At 27.6% G+C, this 22,696-nt stretch overlaps 1 protein-coding gene across 1 annotated transcript; it reads right to left on the bottom strand.

Moving 5' to 3' along the window:
- Window positions 1-16,562: 16,562 nt before the first annotated feature.
- Window positions 16,563-22,623, bottom strand: LOC113371076 (arylsulfatase I-like). The gene is given in 14 exon segments (XM_026611722.1): window positions 16,563-16,719; window positions 16,805-16,924; window positions 17,112-17,262; window positions 18,303-18,442; window positions 18,533-18,681; window positions 18,918-19,075; window positions 19,375-19,596; window positions 19,869-19,943; window positions 19,946-19,966; window positions 19,969-20,041; window positions 20,554-20,633; window positions 21,560-21,719; window positions 22,320-22,380; window positions 22,616-22,623. Coding segments are annotated over 14 exon segments (1,575 nt in total).
- Window positions 22,624-22,696: the final 73 nt, after the last annotated feature.

Here is a 22,696-nt window from a genome sequence, read left to right as displayed (position 1 = left end):
AATGCAATAAAATTTTTAAAAATGGTAATGGAAAGTTGCAGTCAAGATAAATCTTTTATGAAATATACGTAGTTGCAAATAATGTTATAATTTTGTACAAGTTATTCATTCTTAAACCGTAAAAGTCAATTTATTACTTGAGTATTTATTGGACTAAAGCAATATCTTGTTTATTATTTTTTGCAGTAAAAGTAATTTTATGTCTTTGAATATTTATTGTACTAAAACAATATCTTCTGGAGTATTTTTGGAGTAGGTCTACTTTTTCGTCTGATATTTTTATGATAGTTTTTTTTCAAAATATGGAAGATAATTCATGAAACTAAACAGTAACCGCAGTTTAAATATATTTATATTGCTGACTAATCATGTTGATGAATCTTTATTTCCATTGTAACACGTGTTATCTACATTTTTCTTAAAATTAGGCCGTCTAATTGCGAAAGGTAGTGAGCAACTATCAAGAATGCTCTCTTATCAATTTTCAAACATTAAGATATGATACAAAATAATAGGCGTTGGTAAATAAATATTGTTACTCATTTTAGGCATGATGATACCATGGAAATACCTTGCAAAGTTATTATCAATTAGTTGTAATGTTTTTTGTTTCTAAGAATATAATATTGTTTGATTCATGAAAAAAAAATAGATTAAATCTAATTATGAATAAATATCTGCATTTGTTCTTCATTGGAAAGATTGCAATATTTAAATGGTATATTTACTTCGTGACTCAATTTCTTGCAAATAATTGTTATTAAATATAGCAAATAATTTAGTCCTAGATACGTGTCATCATTTCGATTATTAATGATCTCGATAATTAACAAAAAAGATTTTGAATGCATGATCTGATCTGATGCGTTTATATAAAAAAATATAATATAGATTATGGTATTTTTGTACGCCTGTTAAAATTTTAGTGTAAAATATTAAAATTTTGTGAATATTTAATATTGTATTACTACAAGTTTGAATAGAATTAATAATTAATATATATTTAATTCATTTAAAATTCAATTTATTTTCAAATTCATTTTTATATTGCTTATTCAACCAATTAGTTCCTTATAAGTAGTGAGTAGTGAAAAATCTATGAAGCAAGTACTCTGTCCATTTGTACTGCAAATTATTATAATTTACAACCGTACGTAGGTGAAATAATAGTAGTTACAGGTCAAGTTTATATAATCCCAAGTGTATTACTAATGCATTTAATTTATAGTAAGATATTGTTTCATTCATTTCTCAGTTTCAGAGACCATAAATGAGTCAGAGAAATTCAAAGAAATCTTTCGGTATTTCTTAAAAAAATCAATGTCGAGTGGCATGACGCACGCTTCGATCTTTCGGAGATCATTTGCATTACTGGGGAACTCTGAGCGAAAACTGGTTATGTTTTGATGTTAATATACTGTAAAAATGAAATTATTCAGAGAAGTTATTTCATCAGTGAGTTAATAGAGGAAAATTTCTCTATATTTTAGTTTAAACTTGCACGAAACCATTATATTGATGGCAATTTTAATTACCAAGATAAATTAATAAAAACTATAATATAGAAACATTCTGATATTACTTTTCCCTAATTAGATAAAAACATTCTGATATTGAGAGTTTTATAGTTTATCTAAAAAAAATTAGTAGGATTCTATTAGGAATGGCAGAAGAGTTAATTCAAGAATTTATAAATAGGTTTACTTCTAACACACATAAATCAATTATTAGAGTGACAATTTATAAAATTTTGAACTAGGTACTAGCAATATTCATGAGTAATTTAAAAAATGATAAGGGTAAACTTCAGTGTTTTATAAAAGTCTCTTTGAAAAATTTAGTTAGATGCGAATTAAGATTGAAAAAATTGTTTATTTTATATAGTTTATTAATAAAAATTTAAACTTTTTAGTTTAAACGCATACAAACCCATTAGTGTAACTTTTAATTATCAAGATTAGTTGAACATTAGTAATTAATTAACAGCAATTAGTTTGTGCGTAGATAATTTAGTTTCAAACGTTATGATGATTTGTGTCTGTTGGGTACGGTTGTCACAAATTTTATGGGTACGGTTGTGACATGTCCTTATGTCTTTTTCGGTTGAATGCTGAACAGATAAAGAAAAATCTAGCCTAATTAAAACTAAATAATAAAGAGAAAATGAAAGAAAAACCAAACCAAAGAAAGATTTCACGACCGACATTATCACCCGATCAATTCATTTCTTGTTAACTTTGTTTAAAAATTATATTTGGTTTATAAATTGTTATGTTGTATTTATGAGCTTCGTTTATATGATTATGTTCCTGACAATAAAAGACATTTTAAACCATTTGTTGAATGCTTATACTTATTGTTTATGCTTGTCACTACCGTCCTGGAGGCAATTATCAAAGATACAATTTTTATTATGATGAGCATGTAACGCGAAAGCCAATATAATGAGTTTTATATTAAAAAAGCATCATTTGAATAATTTAAATCGAGCTAATTATTATCTGGCCTTTAAGTACTAGTAAAATTGACAAGTTATATTCTGATAACATAATCTATATTATGACGCTATTAATACATATATCGTTAATAAGTCTTATCATATTTTAATTGAAATTTCTACTAGTCGCATGTATTTAATTTGTTGATCAATAATACTGATGTCCTAAAATGATTTGAACCGTACCCTGAACAGGCTAGCACGCCTCCCCCAATACTGCATAATTCACGTACGAAATATGTGTCACAGACTCTACAATATGCAGGCAATATCGAATTGCAGATAGTCAATAATATTCAAATTTTAGATTATTAGAAAAATATTTTTCATTTAATATATTTTTAGTATATTTATCCATTGTGCGCTACAATGCAAACCTTTGATCTCTGTTAAGAATGTACTTTTTATAATTGAAATCGTCATAGATAACTTGAATTGCGATGACTAACTCTTAATCGTTCTTGCGTCACTAGTAGAATCTACTTCTTGTAATTAAAATCGGGTTTTGACACAGTTAAAACAATGTCGTTGCTAGATAAAATATTTATCTAGCTATCTATTTATTAGACAACAACATACAAATTATTTGTTAAATTTTCCCAATTGGGGGGTGTGAATAGTTATACATTTTTAACTGTTTGAATTTTATTTGGAAAAGCTCAATGTAACTTGTTTATTATTTATAATTTACTTTGTTATTTATAATAATGTCGTTTAGTAAATGCGACATTTTGTATCATTTTAACACGATTTAGTATTGTATCCACATTCAAAATATATTTTTTGTAAAATTTTCTGTTATTTTCATATATGTGCTAGAGCGGCACACTATCAATATCTCAAAAACAAGGATTTGTTTTACAATAATATTTTAAAGTAGAGGACAAAAGATGCGTAACCAGCCATTGCTTTAAATCGAGCGACTTCGCTATCACGAGATAAACGAGTACATTGTAAATTTTGTAAGAAAAGTATTTTTTGTTGTTGTTAGTCTTTTTGTTCTTGAGCACGGTTGTTTAGTTTAATATACCTGAATATAGTTTTTAGTATATATACTTCATTTAATTGTTTTATGGTATGTAGTATAATTTTTAGATTAAAAATTAAAAAATAAAAGTTAGATTCAATAGTTAATTTTTGGAGTTCTAATAATCAACACAATAGCTTATAGAATTTTATTGCTATTTAATTATTGTAAAAAAATCTTTGATTTTATATAACTCCTAGAACGTTTGGTTGGGGCAAAAAAATACCTAAACTTTCATACAGGTGAGGTGTAAACAAGAAGAGACTTGTAAATAAAAAATGAAAAATAAGTTTAAAACAAGTAATTTGACAAAAGATGTTATTCCATAAAACCTTTTTAAAATTAAAAATAACATGATGAATCTTTTTGCCCCCTGGGTGTTCTTTTTTACCCCGCCTACAGATCACAAATTTTCAAAATATTACAAAAAAAACATGAATTAGCTGGGAATTTGCTGAACATAGTTAGATAGTTATTTGATCGATATTTGTTATTTGTTCTTTCTTCTCAGTCTTTTTGCTCTTGAGCACGGTTGTTTAGTTTAAGATACCTGAATATAATTTTTTAGTATATATCTTTTATTTAAATGTTTTATAATGTGTAGTATAATTTTTAGATTAAAAATTAAAAAATAAAAGTTAGATTCAACACTTATTTTTATATAACCTCTGGAACGCTTGGTTGGGGTAAAAATAACCACATAAACTTTTATGCAGTTGAGGTGTAAACAATAAGAAACTTGTAAATAAAAATGAAAAATAAGTTAAAACAAGTACTATGACAGAAGCTATAATACCATAAAACCTTTTTAAAATTAAAAATAATAATGAGTCATTTTGCACCCTGGCTCATATTTTTTTTATATATAACTAAAAGAAATGAGGAACTAGCTGATAATTTGCTGAACATAGTTAGATAGTTGTTTGTTTGATATATGCTACTTGATTTGATGTAGTTGGTTTGTTTTTTACAGTATAATTGCTATATAAGTCAAATTGGATCTTTATGTCCAGTCCTACCATACTCGTTTTTAGAATTGATTTATTTTATACTAAATCATCGTTCAATTAAATGATATTTCAGGACAAATTTGGAATTTATTTATCAACAGGTTAGAGCATATTTTAAATTAACAGCTTAATTATACTACTTTGCCTATTTTACACCAAATAATTGTTCAATTAAATGATGTTTAAGAACAAATTTGAATTTATTTATTAACAGGTTAGAGCATATTTTAAATTAACGGCTTAATTATACTACTACAGTTTAATTAAGCAAATAGATTTATAAATAATTCACTTACAATAGCCTGAGCATCCGAAGAGATAGGTCCTGATGACACCAGAACAGCTGACAATAAAACTGTCATCAACAGCATAAAAGTCCTTACGACGTACATTTTCATTTCGTTTAACTACAAAAACTTTTTAAAATCAAATCACAAGTTTACATACAAAATTTTATTAAACACTCGCGTTAATTAAATTTGATATTATATTTAAATTTTTCAAAAATTTAACGTTCACTTCGAACGATGTTCACTCCGTTCGTCGTCGGCGCGCGTGCATCTGTTGAATAAAAGTTACACCGCAGCGCTACTCGTTCGACTGTTAACGTTCGACTAATATTGTTCGGAGTCGATCCGCGCTTTATAGCGCCCCCCTCTGGCTGGAGACAGACGCTTGATTAGTCTTTGGCACGGACGACGCGAACCGCGAACGGTGGCCGGTTGACGGTTGCGGCTCGCACCAGCTGATCAGGACACACGATTCTTGCAAATTCATAGTAACAGACATATAGTCCAGTCATATGGTCGTTTTTCCCTCAAATTTGAACGGCAAGTTGCCACCATATTGGAAAAATGGCGTCAAAAAACAGTTTTTTTAAAATATCTCCTTTTTGGCTTATTCTACGATAAAAGTATTATTCTACGAATTAAACTAGATAAAATTTCCCATAATTCTTTAGAAAACCGTTTTTTTCTAAAATTGATAGTTTGAGAGTACGGCCGCCTCAAAGACTTTGCTGCTCTCGCCGTATAGTATCAAATCTCTCCATATATGCAGCACTTTGAACTTGCCCACATTCTCTCTAATAAATAAATATTTTCAATGTTAAATTAGGCGAATAAGATCTAGAAATAAAATAATTCAAATATTTTTCTGTTTTTTTTTTGCTGATTTTTTAACACTTCAAGCTACTTACTTATAGCTACTTTGCCATTGAAGTGTTAAAAAATCAGCAAAAAAACAGAAAAATATTAGGTTGTCAAATATCTCTCTTCCGCTTTTTTGCTCTTGGTTTATGATACAAAAAGGCGGAAGGGAGATATTTGACAACCTATTATTTGAATTATTTTATTTCTAGATCTTATTCGCTTAATTTAACATTGAAAATATTTATTTATTAGAGAGAATGTGGTCAAGTTCAAAGTGCTGTCATATATGGAGAGATTTGATACTACGGCGAAAGCAGCAAAGTCTTTGAGGCGGCCATACTCTCAAACTATCAATTTTACAAAAAAACGGTTCTCTAAAGAATTGTAGGAAATTTTATCTAGTTTAATTCGTACATAGATACTTTTATCGTAGAATCAGCCAGAAAGGAGATATTTTAAAAAAACTGTTGTTTGACGCCATTTTTCGCGGCAACTTGCCGTTCAAATTTGAGGTGGTAAAGTTGATTTTCGTAAAGAGCACCTCGAAATCCATAAGATTACCAATTTTCAGAATTCCCGGAGTACTGTACCGGCAACAGCCTTTTTTTGCACCAAATGACTGGACTAATACGCGGGCGACCCGCCGAGAGAATCACTACGCCGACGCAAGAATTTGGGTATTTCGGTGCTATTTTCCGTAAAATTTCTATAAAAGTTGTTTATACTCTAAAACAGTGAAACAAGATTATATTTATTTTTTTATATTTCTAATATCGGAAAACGTTTATTTTCAGAAATCTTGTTTTAGTTAGTCTAGCGTAATGTTATTGATTTATGGATCAGATCCCGTTTGTAAAAACGCCGACGTAGAATCTGCTTTTTCAAAAATTTATTTATGAACTTCCCGAAGTAGAAGTTAATGTTGTTGCCCAAAAATCATATTCACTAACTTCGTTTTCTGGTCGATTCAAGCCATTCTGAATCGAATGAGACCAAATTTGGAAAAAGTGTGTGTGTGTGTGAGTATGTATGGATGTGTGTGTTTATGTATGTAAGCTGATTTTTTTCTTTTCGTCGACGTTATCTTAAAAACGGCTGAACAACTTTCAAAAATTTGAAAACCGTTCGATGTATCTCGTTGAGGACTAGCGTTTATAAGCTTTGCGCGGCGATCGGTCGAGCCGCGCAAAACTTATAAACGCTATAAACTACTTATAAAACGTCTCTTTGTAATCAGCAAAAAAGTGTAAACCTTTTCGTCCACGATTTAACTCACAATTCCAAATCGATAGTCCTAGAGAAGCTCGTTCAATTACAGAAATTTGATTTTAGAGAAATTTCCTTTTAGAAAATACTCCGATTTGTATTAGGCACATGTTCAATTTTCAATGATGTATAATAATTCCACTCGAACTGCTTGATTAAGTCTATTTTGAAAAGTTCATGCAACTTGCCTTAAGACAAAATACCATTTACAACGAGTTTATTGAATAGTTTACAGTTTTATATTTTCAGGCAAACTACATATACTCACATATATGAATTTACTCATTCCAATTTCAATCGTACTTGATAAGTCAATAGCAACGCATGGAAATAAATTTGTTAAATTTCGAGCATGGACTGCCTGATTTCATGCAGTAGAGCTATCAATGTTCACTTGAAAATAGTAATGAATCAAATCAAATCAATATAAATACAGAATCGGGTAATACGGTGTCGATTGGCAATGGAAAATCTCTATTATTATCTCTATCTGATCTAGAGTAGAGCAACAACTATTTATTTATTTTCTGAAATCTAGAGAATATTACATCCAATGAAAATTGTATTGATATGATCATTTCAAATACAAATTCCCAAAGTAGGTTTTTTCGATAGATATCATTATCGTGATATCACAATTTTACATACTATACAATATTAGATATTTAAAGTGCATATTTAATAATAAACTCTTGTCATTTATCATTTTTGTATATTATTCATTTTATTATTATTTTGGGAATCTTATTACGTAATGAATAATATTTATACCATCTAAATCGGTGAATCCCTATTTATAATCTTGTGTCCGAAAAACCGAATTATTCATATATTTATATATATATATATATATATATATATATATCAAAATATACAAAAAATCAAATTTAGTATATATATCAACACCCACTAATAGTTTTTCTGAGAATGCGTGAAAAAACGTGGTGCGTAAAACTATAACACATAAATATCTGTTCAGTTTTAGTAACTTTGTCAAATAAAAAGTTTCATTGATAAATTTGCACCAGCGTCATTTAACAGTTTTCACAAATTAAAATCTTAAAGCCAAGTTTAATTTCTTACCAATTTTTATTTTTTTACTTTTTTTGTAGGAGACTCTATTTCAATTATTTTTTGTATTTGAAGTAGAAGTAACACTGACAAAAAAAGCATTGATGTCATTTATTTACATACGTTACAAACGTTACATGCGTTAAATATCCACTAAGGACAGTTGTAAATTATATGGCAAAATGAAAAAAAAAGTTAAAACCATTTTGCATTAAGTTTTCTAAGCCAACTCATTGCTGAATCATTAGAATGTGTTCAATATTCGCTCCAGAAATGTCGTTTTGTTGTATTTATTTTTTGTAGTTTGTGGTCAGCCACACCTCATAATACATTTTGACTTGGATGGGGTCAATTAACTGGAAGTGAATCCTAAAGTGACGAATTCATTTACTCATATATGTGCATCCTTTGTCTTAATAAGTTAAATTTTAGTTCAAAATATTACTTACAATAAAGTGTGAGTGGATAGAACAATGTGAGTATTCAAAAAATATTTTAGGATTTAAAAAATTAAAAACAATTATAGTTATCATCAGCAAAACAATTCGTCTCTTTAATCAAGTATGCCAAATTTGCTAAAAGTAACGATAAGTACTATTACAAACCGATGATTTTTGGTTTATTCAAGTAAAGTTTTATAACTTCTTATCCATTAGAAGAAAATTATTTCATATAAACTGAGAAACGCATATATTAGAAAATAATATTTAAGAGTTTTTGTGTTCATAAAATTATCTTGATATTCAAATTCCTTAAAATTCTTGGAAATTGGATGTTAAATTTGTCTTTGTTATAAATCTTTCATATACAAGACTTATTTATTTCTCAAAACATTGAACCAAATTGGTATAAACACCAAAATTAAATCATGTAAAATGATAATTACTCAGGAAATCTGCTGCCATGTTTCTAAACATGGAAACTATTTTTATTTATGGTTTTGTATTGCGTAGACTTCAATATTAGCATAAAATAGTAAAACTTTGCATATTGTCTGAAAATTAAAACTTTCAATATTATTATTTTAAGGATTGCATATATTAAATTCATTTATCATTTGTTTTATCTGAAAAAGTTCCATAGTAATAAAGTAGTAAATCAAACTCGAGTAAACATTTATTGATACCTTGAAATATTAAGTTTTACTGTAGTTGCCTAATATTTAGCTTAATCTAAATTTATTAGATGATTATTCAATATATTCCAATGAAAATCAATGCATAAGCTGGAATTTCCGCATCATCATTTTCCACTCGTGAAAAATTAGCTTCAGCCTGATCGGCACATGCTCATCTTCTAAGAACTTTAATACTTCCGCTTAAATAAATGCTGAAAATAATATGCTTTTAATTAGAGCGTGATACAGCTCGGTTGTTATTGAAGATCTTCATTCCTAAACCTTTTCAAAATGATATAATCATGACTCAATAATTAAAGAGTGCATATATCACTTTGGAATGAACTGCAACTGAATGAATGAATGACTCTTTTAATGGATTAATTGATGAAACTGCGCACTTTGTAATTACGTAAAATAAATGCTGGGCAATGGTACAAACAAAACAATTAATGGTTCGATGAAAATTTCCAATAGTTTTTCCTGGGACTCGATATTGCAATTATTCATTTTAATCAAATATGAAATCTAGCAGTGCTTAAGTCAATTTTTCTTGAAGCACTAATCAAGCTAAATGCTTCAATTATATGTCCTAGAGTTTTCTTTGGAACTTTTTATTTTAGTTTCAAAATTAGTCAAAAAATGTAATTCATTTATGAAGAAAATTACTATTATGACAATTGATCGAAGTTTGCGTCTTTAATTGAAACGCAGTCAATTTTCAAAAGTACTGTTGGTGGAATTTAAATAACACTTTAAAACACCTGAAGGTTAACGAATGAATTTATAATAATTTTATATCAATTATTAAGTAAATTATTTCAAAATTGTATTGCCACATAATTCTCCGTAGAAGTCATACGTTATTTTATTCAGAAAAATTGAAAATATAAATCATATATAAATGATAACATGCCACTTTATTTATCTGAATTAAGTGAAATATATCTAAGATCATAAACCAGTACAATTTATAGCAGATTTACGCATCTACTGCATCTTCATTATCTTAGCATACAGTACATACAGAAGATGTTACCAAAACTTGTTTATAATTATTTATTAGTATATAATAAGTAATTATTATATTGTCAAAGTATTGACAAAGAATCAATAATAACCAATAAATTTACTGGATTCACAACAAATAAATTTTCTCTTCAATACTTAGTTAATTTTGTAAAGGCCCGAGTAATTTTCAGGTCACTTCTTATATTATTCGGTATTTTGCCAAATAATTGTGAGGGTTTTGTGAGATGATGCACACATCTTATTTTTACAAAGTTGTCAAGACCACCAATATCAATATTTATGACTTTTGATAGGCTTTTCAATCTAAACCAACATTTTCATCACAGAAATGAGAACATTATCAGCCGCAAGCAGTGATGTGAAAATCACATAATTAATTCATTAATATAAAAATTTAGTTTAAACAAGTTGTTTTACTTTTTATTTCCATTTCAGGGATTTTAATTACTGACTTTTGTTTGCCTAAATTTTTGAAAGTAAAACAAAAATTCGGCTCATAGAGGGTTGAAATACAATGCCAATGGAAAGAGAAAATATTGAAAATTTATAACTAAGAAAAACGTATGAAAAAACTATTTATCAAAATAAATCATACATTAGCTATATATCATATGTAAACTTTAAATGTAATTAATAAATCAATTATCAATGAAAAATAACTGAAAATTTTTTTCCACTAAATAAAAATATTTATGAACCAAAAAACTTACTTTACGTTACAAGCGAAGAATAAATAAACAAAAAAATGATCCATCAACAATATTTCATGTATTGTTTATAAGCAAGCTAAATTTCCATCTCGTTATTTCCAATATATATAATATATAAACATTATTAAAAATGTTAGTAAACATTTTTCTCTCTATTGATAACATTCTCTGTAATACGTTATCTCTTTATACTAATATGTATGTCTATCCAAGTAGTATACAATTCGTAATTCTGCGTCAATTTTTATCACGATGTTTTTTATGAATAATGCAAGTACAGCAAATTCAGGTCGTCATCAATTTTTGCTAATTGTTACACCTTATTTAGTCATATGATATCGAATTTAATGTTTCCAATTTGTAAATTGTTGAGGAAGTCTATTATTTTGTTATTTGATAAACGTATATGGAAGGTATGTTTGGTATAATTATTTTTATCTTTGAGACTTGTTATTTTTTAAAAATGCGTGCTGAGGTATGCTTTCAACTATTTGTTTTTAATTGAGTATGATATAAAAATAATTTAAAATAAACATTATATATTATAGATTGCATATAATCAAATGATTTATGATTGAAGATAAGCTAAATTCGAAATACGATTAAAATTGTCTTTTTTATATCACTGCATCAATATCATTGCTATCTGCCAATTTTTTATTTTGAATATAATTATTTATTGACAGAATTTGTAACAAAGGCATAAACGAAAGGTGCGTACATGTTAATTACAATGCTAATGATATAAAAAACATAGAAGTAATATGTGTACATGTAACATCAAAATGAATAATTAGTTTACATTACTCATTCAATATTTGTATTTTCAGAGAATATATTTTAGATCTATTTGGTAAATAATACATGAGTAATTATCTATCACTAGTAGTGTTCTTTATCAGAGTAAGCCTTTACGAATTTGAAAAAAAATGTTATCATTTCTATATAAAGCGCTTACTTATGTGTTCAGATTGAAATCTGTAATGTGATCTATAAATCTCTTAAATATTTTGACTACACACAACCCAAACAATCTCTAAAGCACTAGTAGGTCAAAAATATCATTGCTTGAAAAAAAAAACATACATATTTAATTCAGATATTATATTTTAGCTACATCGTAATAACTATTTATTTAACTTATCTCTTGTGAAATTGCTTTTTTTAAATTTGTTTTTATTTTATCGTTTACACCTTTGCCAGGGTAAATGCTGAAATGGTTCTTTTTACCCCACCCGCATATAAGCTTTTATAGAGTTTATAAAAAAAACTGTTAAATCTAACTTAAAAATAACGATGCATTTTATAGAACATTTAAATCACGCATATTTAAAAAATATATTAGGGTTTCGTAAACTAAACAATAGTGCTCACAACCAACAACCTCACAAAAACTCAGAACGAAAGAAAATATTTTTCTCATAGATTTTGTTTTTACTTAGACGTAAGAATCAAGGTGATGGCTCATTTGCCCTCTACTTTCAAATATTGTTGTTCAAAACTTAACTTGTTTTTGAGATATCGGTGGTGGACTTTTATTCTCCGCTCTACCCTATTGAAAATTAAAGATTTTTTATTTAAATGTTTTCAGTTCTTAATTAATGTCCACTTTTTTGTGTAAAATTTATTGCTGAATTATAAAACTCCTTGATGAATTTTGTAAATTTTGCTTATTGGATTAAAATTTCAAAAACAATCACATCGATCAAAGTATCTACTTCTAATTTCTTCAGTCTACGTTTTTGTCTATATCTAATATTTAGAAACAAGATTGGGACACATTAGTGATATAAGTGTTAAAAATGATATAACAGAATTTATTGCCTAACTTACTAGACAAGACCAAGTTGCGCTTGAATGCATAGCTTTTTTTTATTCGCTTCATTGATTTTTATTTATGACATATTTATTAAGAATAAACAAGATCGAAGCTATGATTAGAAATTGCAAGCTTCATCGTAGAAAATATCACGACATTATTGTCTTTATTATGAACTATTTTCATAGAGTATAGAGCACGTGCGGTAATAAATTATTATTGAGATATTTGTAATAAATAACTACATACTTATATAATTTATAACAAATTGTCCATTAGAAAAGGTATAATTATAATTGTGAAACTAAGTATTCAAAACCATTTAAGTCTATGTTTAGTGCCACAGGATTTATTGGTTTTCTGATCAATCATATCATTTACGCATTTCCGTTCGATTTAACTTTAATAAATTGTTAATGATAAATATTCATTATAGTACCTATTTTATCGTTATACCAAGTAAATCATCTAATTTTAATTTTAACTAACGTCAAAAAAACTTTTCATTTTCTCAAACTTCAATAAATTTTTAAAATTAAACTACTTGTCGTAATATTTCAGTAAGTTCTATAAGACCATGATATATATCGCCAAAAAAAGTTCCATGAAAATTTGCTTAATTTTTTTTTTTCAACAGTTAATCACAAGAAAACTGCTCGGTAGATTTTTACCTAAAACTAATCAGTATTACTCCCAACTAATATCTTTTGAACGGTTTTTGATTTTTTAAAATCGATTCGGTAGAATGAGCTTGAACGTGGACGAAAAGTTTAACACTTTGGTCCAAATTACAAAGTAACGGCTCGTCAGATCGTCGTACAAAACTGACAAAACGACATTACCCTCACCGACATACATCGAATGGCTTTGTTATATTATTATTTGAACCAAAACAATTTAATAAACCTATTAATTTGCAACTGCCCACAACTAATTATAATATGATCACCATGGTTTTAACCGTTGGGTTGCCATCTAAACTCTCTAAAAGGAGAAGTTCCAGCAGAACTTCTCATAGGATGGAAATAGAATTTTATAGATGAATTTAAGTAAAAATGAGAATGTAAAACAACTTCATTTTTAACTTCACTTCTTACTTAATTAGGTAAATCAAGTAAACAATGGCAAAACTTGAGAACACAATGTATGATAAATGTACAAAAAGTATTGATAGCCTTGTGATAATTGTTTTCATATATAAAATTAGTATCTATATAAAGTTATCTTAAAATTGATTTTATATATAAAACTAATATATAGAGTTGCCTCAAATTCTCTAATGTTCTTTTAGGAGGATTCAGATCTTTTTTAACACAAAAATATATTAAACGTTATATTGTAATCTAGTCATAATTATAATATGCGCATTAATGCAAATATTTTATAACTTATAAGAATAAATAAAGTTTGGTTAAAATACTTTGTTTAAGACTTGAAATTTTGAAAATCGTACATGATTGTGTATTGGATTTGTTTATTATCATGCATTTAATTATTAATAAATGACCCACACATGCATCCATAATATGTGAACAAACATTAACTTTTGTAATAAAAAATTTCTAAATGATATTAATAAAAAATCGTGGTTAAATTTAGACAGTTAATAAATGACAATTTAATAAACTAATAAATTCTGTTAATAGAACTTCAAATCTTTTCATTTGAGGACTTTCCTAAAAAGATTGGTACTACTATTTTGGTAAAAAATTACATATTACATATTACATTACATCTCTAGTATAGGCGTCATACATTTTTGTTTAAATCGTGCTTCAAAACATTCTTGATATTTTCATTAATTTTTGATTATATTAATAAATTATATTATTAACTTCCCGTAGAGCAAGTTATAATAATCGCAAAAAAATCGAAAATGAAAATTTTTATATATATTTGCGTTTCAAAGGTTTCTGAACATTTTGGCATACCTCAGAAAAAATGGATGTATGTGTATGTGTGTGTGTATGTGAGTGTGTGCGGATACAAATTTTCGTCGACGATTTCGGGAACACGGATGAAGCGATTTGAATATTTAAAAAAAACATTCGATTCATATTGATAAGGAGACATAGTGATTAGTTTTTGGCAAAGGCAGGTCTAGCCGTTTCGAAGATACGGGACAAAAAGTGCCAAAAACGGCAACACAGTTTTTAAGAGAACGAAGTGTCCGATTTTAATAATTCAAAAAACATTTTACTTGTATTGACAAGAGGAAGAACTGATGATTTTTTGTGAAGGCAGGTCTAGCAGTTTCAGAGATATAGTGAAAAAGTAGAAAAATGCATTTGGCGGTCAAAAATGATCTTTGAAAATATACACAACAAATTATCAGATATTTTATGGAGATTTTAATAATGCGTATACATTTTCATGGGTTGCATATTTCGTCTCTATGGAGCTAAACCAGCGCCATTGTTTTGAAAAAAAGTTCAAAATCTCAAAATATTTAAAAATAAAGAAAACATTTTTTCAAAAAGTCAAAAAAAATTGATCTTCTTTAAAAAATTTAATTTTTAGTACGAGAAGTTCCAGCAATTTGCCTTAAGGCACGATGCCATACACCACTAGTTTTAATTTTATTTTGATAGGCATTGGTTTTGTTTTCGTTTAAAAAAAAATGAATGTAATTCAATTATCCTTTACTATGGGTGCCTATTTAGTGATTAATGTCTGAATCATCAGATGAACCATTTCATTTCTATATTTTCATTATATGACTGTGTTTGATTACTTCTGCGGTCAAAAGTGTTAGAAAGAACTTTACTTCGAATTTTAATAATTTAATTCAAAGAAATGATTTTGAATAAATGAAATAGGTCTATGACTGTACTACCACGACTTCCCAAAGAGCGCCGTGGCCGTCTGCAAACCCAAAAATGCAAATGACTTGTAAGAACAATACAAGCCGATATTTGATTTTTTGCTGTGACACATCATGAAAATGCATTCTGAATACGAATACGAAATTAGATTTGTTTGTTGTTGCCTGAATTAGTACGCATATTATATTTAGATTGTTACATACTTTTGTTATAGTGATGCATTTTTGAAAAAAGTTGCAGTCAATGCACTATCCTGTGGCAATTCTAGTAACTTTGTATATTAATGACCTCGGAGAATTTCGAAAATTCGATATGGTGTTATATTGAAAATGCACATTCGTTGAACTCTTCTTACATGGATTTGCAATAATGAATAAATTACATATTTGTTTTACATTTTAACATGTGGATGCATTGTATATATTAGCTGAATGAAATAATTGTTTTTTGTGTTCGGTTGGCATATTCGGTTGAAATTGTAATAAATCATACTTTAGGTTTAATAAACTTTCTCAAAATTTCATGATAAGTTTAAATAGAAATAGATTATATTAGAGCTCTTCTGTGCAGGATTTTGTCCATCCGTCGTCTCTGACTTCAACTATAGAGAAAAAGTTATAGTTTGTAAAAATCGGATTTTCTTTTTCTTTCATTATTTTTGCTCAATTTACTTCGTAAATAAAATTAAAGAAGTTGCTAGATAAATAAATATTAAAAAATATTAACAGTTTGTGATTTACTTGAAGCTTATAGATTGCTGCACTTTTATCATAACAACAAATTCAAATTTTAAAAATCAGTCTTAAATCTGAATTAAAGATTGCATAATTTTCAATATAATATTAATTTGACATCAGCCAATTGTCTTATTAGTGTAAAATTTTCTGTTATAATATCAGTAATAACAACTATATGAGGAAAGTGTTATGAAAATATTTGCTTGTGATATAAGCAGAAGTATATTTCTAAAATAATTTTTCATGAAGAAAGTAAATTTTTATTATTTAAGTTATATAAATCGGCCAGTCTTAAGATAATCAATCAATTGAAGTGTCAAAATCTCCAAAATTCGTCCAAGTATGATCCCATAAACTAGGATTGCTTCGTGGGTGATTAGGTAAATTTCCTGGCGGAACTATAGTGGAATTGTATTTGTCCAGCAAATTTAAGAGTTTATTTAAGATCTCTGGTTTTCTATGAATTTATAAAAATAATACAATAAATTTATGCTGTAATACACATGACAGTATGTAATAAATTATTATTAACACTCAGTTACCTGTTTGCTAAATTGTTGCGTTCACAAGGATCAGCAACGAGATCAAATAAACAAGGACCATTTTGCAAATCACATGTTGATGATACTTTTGTTTCTGAACACTCGACTTCTGCACTATATCTAAAATAATATAAGGTTTATATAAAATTATGAGGTCATTTGCCATACATGTACTACCATTGAAGAGCTCAAGAAGCTTATCCATGCAATGAAAGACCATTAGTTTCTAATGAAATATTTAAAAAATACAAAATTATTTAATAGGACATGACGCATTAATGTTGTTCAGCATATTTGCAATTTTTACCTTAATTTTTTAATTTTGTTAATTGTTGGGGATTGACCAAGACGTTTCATTGCTTTACCAACTTTGCTGTCAATCATTTTCTCAATATCATAAGTATCGTTTCTTCCAGAAGGTCCATACCAACCATTCAATTCTCCATCAAATATATCTCCTAGTAATAAAATATTAACTTTAATATACATTCATTTAATATATAATGATATATTTTTGAATAAATAATGTTTTTTGGAAAACTATAACTATGCTGCTGTAGTTAGACTAAAGAAATACTGATAGCAAAATTTAAAGTACCAATTTAGACAAATTTTAAAAAGTTTAGAAATGATGGTTAAGGAAAATAAAAATACGTCAAATTTAATCATTTTTTATCGAGTATATTATCCACCAGTGGTTCCAACCTTTCTCGCACTGCGCCACCTCGTCCTTATTAAAAAAAATTCGCATCCCTTAATTTTTTCCATCAATGTAATTTCATAAATACTCGACTGATATTATCAAACTATTATAAATTATATTGGAATATTATGATAAAATGTGCATAAAAAGTAATTACTGTTTTGTTCCCCTTTGTATACCATTGCAAAATTTTTAGTTTGCTTTTGAAGATAGTATTTTGGAAACAGCTTTAGGTACCCCCATAGGTTGGAAACGACGGATCTAAGCTAAATAATATATATATATATATATATATTAGGGTGGTCCTTAAAATGGTCATTTTCGAATTTTCTTGCTCCCAGGGGCTCAAATGGTTCCAAATAGATAAAAAACAATTCTCTGGAAGTTTTAGCTCTTAATATTAACGTTTAGATAGAGCGCAATTGAATCAAAGTTTTTTATGGAAATAGCATAGAAAATTTTTCAAAAATTTTAAAAATGTGTTTTAAATGTAATTTAGCGAACAAATGAATGAATAAAACTCATTCATTTGTTGCTAAGTTATACCTAAAACATTTTTTTTTAATTTTCAAAATTTTTTCCATGCTCTTTCCATACAAACTTTGATCGAATTGCGCTCTATCTAAACGTTAATATTAAGAGCTGAAACTTTCAGAGAATTGTTTTTTATCTATTTGGAACCACTTGAGCCCCTGGGAGCAAGAAAATTCAAAAATGAACATTTTAAGGACCACCCTAATATATATATATATATATATATATATATATATATATATATATTTCAAACATCCATACCTTTTATCAACTTAAATTTTCCGCTAATCAGTGCAGCCTGACCGTAAATATCATCAATATTTAGTAAAATTTCACTCCTTGGTGATGGTTTGTCTTCAGATAACGCCTTCCATAAATCTAATCCATCCAAGCCTTTTATACTAAAAAATTTTTCCATAGTTTAGAAAATTTATTTTAACAATGTGAAAATCACTTATTTCATGTATTGTTTTATAAATAATACTTCTTACGAAATATCTGCCTTAATTGCTGATAATAATGTGGGCATCCAGTCACTAATATGCATCTTCTGATTACTAATTCTTTGAGACTTTTTAATTAGAGGCGACCAAATTGCAGCTGCTCCTCTTACACCGCCTTCGAATAATGTAAATTTAGCCTAAAATTCAAACATTGAATTAGATATATCTAGATTCAATCATAGTAGATACCTTGAAGTTGATGATTATTCAAATACTTCATAAAATCTATAGCTTGATATTTTATAGCGTTATAGTTATAAAATATCAAGGATCAGTTTTGGTTGTTTTATTATTAAAATATATCGTTTCCAGTATAAATAATTTATGTCAAAAGTATGTCATTTTGATAATTTATAACAAAAACAATCCTTACCCCTCTAAGAGGCCAATTGGATGCTGAATTTGGACCTATTCCCACAGGAGATCCTCCATTGTCAGTGGAAAAAACAATTAAACTATCTTTCAGCATATTTTTGCGTGACAAGGCATCAATTAGATCTCCGATAGCATCATCCATTTTCTTTAATATTGCTTTAAAATTATATTAAAATATTACTTAATTAATTACAAACCACGTATGAATATATAAATCTATCAGAAATATTTTTGCATAGAGTTTGGGATTTTTATCTAATCACCAATGCTCAACTTGGTTAAAGGTTCATTTGACTTCAAAATTTAGAGTTAACTAACAATGATAATTGTCAAATTATTCATTGCTCTGATTTTATATTATATTATACTCTAGTAAGTATCCAAAATTATAATTTCATGCAGATGTGCCAGTAAAATAAGTTCAATTTGATCGTACAAAGGCGCTAAAATTATACCTGCAAACTTTCTCCTCTGGAAATTTTCAATTTCTTTAAAACTATCAACCACTTCATCAGGTGCTGGTAAAGGATTATAAGTATTTGCAGAATGAACTGCAGCATGGGCCATATATAAAAATAAAGGATTAGTTGTATTATGATTTTCTACAATTTTAACAGCCTCTTCCGAAAATACATCTGTTGAATATTGACCGTGTAAATCCCAAGCAGCATCCATACCTGAAAATATTTATAAAAATATAATAATAGAAAATAAATAAATATTTTATTATATTTAAATATATATTTACTTGTATCAAAAAAATTATATAAATTGCTGAATTAATTTAGTACGAATATTAAAAAGGTTCGTATTTCGTCTATTAGCAGATAAATATATTACTTAATCCAAATATAGAAATTAATTTTCGTTTAAAAAATTAATAATATTTATAGTAATACATTGAAAATGACATTCTAGTATTGTAAAATTTTCTTATGATTGAATTTACCTCTCCTCATGTCCAAACCATACCAAGGTTCTTCATACACAGAATGATCATAATAGTCATGAAATCCGGACCAATTCCGAGATGTGAATCAAATCCCTATATAAAGGAGTGTATTCTTTTTTGTAATGTCCTAAATGCCATTTACCAACCATGTGGTTACTGTATCATAAATCCTAAAAATATACAAAATACAAGAATATTATTATCTCCTTTATTTACAACTGTCCAGTAAAGGACATTCAATAAATTTACAAAATACAAGATCATGAAGAAAATTTCGTTCGGTCCATTAATAATATTACTCATATTCTCTTATATTTCTTTAGATTCATGTAATATTATTATAAAAGATTATTAGAACTGACTATTATAATCTATTATTAGAACTGCAATCTATATTTTTTGTAAAATCTTTATGGAAATGTATGGTATTAATACGCATCTATAAGGGGGCGTCAGTTAATCACGTGAGGTTTTTTTGGGGAGGGGGGGTTGACAAAAAATCATGAAATATCACGTGAGGGAGGGAAGGATATAGTAAAATATCACGTGTATTTATTTTTAACCGATTTTTTTTAAAAAAACGAACATTTTCAAAAAAAGTAAAAATAATAACAACACATGATGTTTGATGGGGAAGGGGGGGGTTAATTTTGAATATCAACCCAAGGACCAGTTTTCTTACCTTAAGATATTGAGGAAGCAAACGTTCTCCTAAAGGAAGACCACGTGGTTCTCCGGCGTCTATAACTTTGTGCTGCATTCCTAATTAAATACATATTTTTAATTAGGAATAAATATAAATATATTCCATTATTGAATGAATTTTGAAGCTACATAAATAGTATTTATAGTAAATAAAATGGTTCCATATGAAACTGCGAGTTCTGCTTTGCAAATCTTTGGAGATTTACACAATAAAATTGACTAAAGGAATTATAACACAGTTTCGATTCATCGAATCATTACTGAAATTTATGCCAGATTTATGAATTTATATTACATGTACATTTACTATTTGCTCTTTGCTATATCCAAAAAATCAATGTGTATTTATACAATATGCATTTCTTTATTTGGCCTTCACTATATCGAGTAAAAATGTTATGGTTATGAGTTTTTAATGATTATTTATACTATACGTATCTGTTTAGATTCATATTTTGAGTCTTATTATATATAGATATATATTTGAATTTATGATATATGTACTCGTATGTACATATTTTCTAAGTTCATGTAGGGTTAGATATTGCAATCGTCCAAAAATCGAAATAGAAATTTTTTTCATTTCATCACGTTTTGAAGGTTTCTGAAAACTTGGCTTCTTGGATTTTGAACGTATTGTGTGTATACAATTTATCGTCCACGATTTCGGGCGCACGGATTAACCAATTTGAATGCTTCAAACAACATTCATGAGAAGACGTGCTGATTAGTTTTTGGCAAAGGCAGGTCTAGATCTAGACGTTTTGGAGATACCGAGCTAAATCTCTTAAATACATTTACACCCAGCATATTGTCTTAAAGAATGTATATTATTTTGATCGGCAATAAGTCTATGCAAATAAAAAAATAAGCTTTCTGGGCAAAATTAAAGATTTCTTTTAATAAAATTGACTATTGATGACTTGATATTGATAGAGATTGATGACTATAATTAAATTCAATAATATTACAATGACCATTACCTAAATGAATTGGATATTTTCCAGTCATTAGAGCACTTCTTGATGGTGTACATAATGGTTGGACGTAATAGTTTTGCAAAATCACTCCAGAATAGGCAAGGGCATCTATGTTAGGTGTCGGAATTTGAGATGAACCATGAAATCCAACGTCATTCCAACCCTAAAATATTATAGTTTTACTGAACAAATGAATAGTAAAAATCAAACTATGAAAAAAACCTATGAACATAAGAAAATTCTGAACAACACCTTAAAACATTTCTTTTTAAACTACTGATACAATTTTTCTTTTGTAAAGAAACTTAATGTGAGATGTGCAAATTATCACTTGAATAATTTTATTCTTATGGCAACTGAATCAACATTGCCGTTGATTCAGTTGCACTTTTGACAAATTATTGAACAGTTTACTTGAGTATTTGAAAATTATTAATTTATGATGAATGGATAAATAAAGTTTTTTGCTAAATTTGGAACATGTATGTAAATTGATAAAAAATCCAAAAATAGTTCTACGAAATCAAAATCACTTAAATTTGACATGTTAGTCAAAATGTAAAAAAACACAGCTATCACTATTCTCTGCCTTCACAAATTTATATCTCATTGTCAACTGATACTAGATTATTTCAAGTATTATAATAACATCATCGATAAAAGAGATAATAACTTGTTGTTTCTAAACAATATTTTTATATTTATATTATATTTTCTACAATAGTATTTACAGAAAGGCTTTACAAATATTTAATTAACTTACCAAGTCATCAGCCAAAATAAATATTATATGAGGTCTTTTAACATTTTCGCAAAAGTTGAAGCTGCAGCAGGTTGACACAAATATAAAAAGCACAAAAAAATATTTTCTCGGCTAGCCATTTCGCAATTATACAAATAATAAACGTATAATTTACATTTTACATCGTATAAAATTTGTGTGATAAGATTTTAGTTAATCGGCTAACAAAGATTATGATATTGCTAATGACGAAGTCAATATTTAGATTTTCTACAATAGTATTTACAGAAAGGCTTTACAAATAGTTTAATTATTACCAAGTCATCAGCCAAAATAAAAATATTATATGAGGTCTTTTAACATTTTCGTCAAAAGTTGAAGCTGCAGCAGGTTGACAC

This window comes from Ctenocephalides felis, unplaced genomic scaffold (assembly GCF_003426905.1).
Source record: "Ctenocephalides felis isolate EL2017-DRISC unplaced genomic scaffold, ASM342690v1 CF-g0.4_SCAFFOLD_01492, whole genome shotgun sequence".
Lineage (NCBI taxonomy): Eukaryota > Metazoa > Arthropoda > Insecta > Siphonaptera > Pulicidae > Ctenocephalides > Ctenocephalides felis.
The sequence above is the reverse complement of the archived record's forward strand: the minus strand, read 5'-3'. Positions and strand labels throughout refer to the sequence as shown.